The sequence below is a fragment of the Asparagus officinalis genome, chromosome 8, assembly GCF_001876935.1.
Source record: "Asparagus officinalis chromosome 8, Aspof.V1, whole genome shotgun sequence".
In the NCBI taxonomy this organism is placed as follows: Eukaryota; Viridiplantae; Streptophyta; class Magnoliopsida; order Asparagales; family Asparagaceae; genus Asparagus; species Asparagus officinalis.
The window spans coordinates 40,984,088-40,984,721 of record NC_033801.1 but is presented as its reverse complement, the minus strand read 5'-3'; the positions used below and the strand labels follow the sequence as shown (position 1 = coordinate 40,984,721).

General features: G+C 36.9%; 1 protein-coding gene across 1 annotated transcript in view; it reads right to left on the bottom strand.

Moving 5' to 3' along the window:
- Positions 252-634, bottom strand: part of LOC109820068 (BEL1-like homeodomain protein 4) — a 6,487-nt gene continuing 6,104 nt past the window's right edge. The window contains 1 exon segment of the mRNA XM_020386133.1: positions 252-634. This exon segment is cut by the window's right edge and continues 200 nt beyond it. Within this exon segment, the coding sequence (XP_020241722.1) occupies positions 520-634 (115 nt within the window). The 3' untranslated portion in view covers positions 252-519.

The following is a 634-nucleotide window of genomic DNA, read 5'->3' as shown; positions in this document are numbered from 1 at the left end:
ACAATGTTGATGCAGTAAACTAGAACAATCTTATATTTTACATTTGGAAGCATCTGATATTTTTTTCATTTGGAAGCCACCCGTGTCCACATGTCCTTTTCCCCCTCATATCAACCAACTACTATTTTCCAGCATTAATGATTCAATCATGCTGCACAAGGTTCCATTCCACATGCACATTATTGATAAAAGATGTGGGGTAATCTCCCTTCCGACATAACGGACACAAATATACAAAAGAAAAAGAAAACTGTCAAAAACAAACGCCTGCACAATATCTATAGCCTTTTGTAATCACCCCTCCAACACCAATATACGTATGTTTCCTTTTTCTTGTAAATTTACATAAACAAGAAAAGAGTAAAAAACGAAATTACAAAACAAGATATATTACACGGTTGTACTCAATATGGTATGTATATACTTTCAATCATATATATATATAAATGGTTAAAAAGGGAATTTAATTATCTATCTTTAATTAATGGAAAATGTACTCAGCTAACCCTATTAACTAACTTAACAACCTCCAAAGTCTCTAATGCTGTACGGCCGGTTCTTTTCAGGTGCGTTGCCGGTGTGTCGGAGACCGAGAGTGAGTGAGACGTCCCCGGCGGCCCCCAGCCTCATGCGG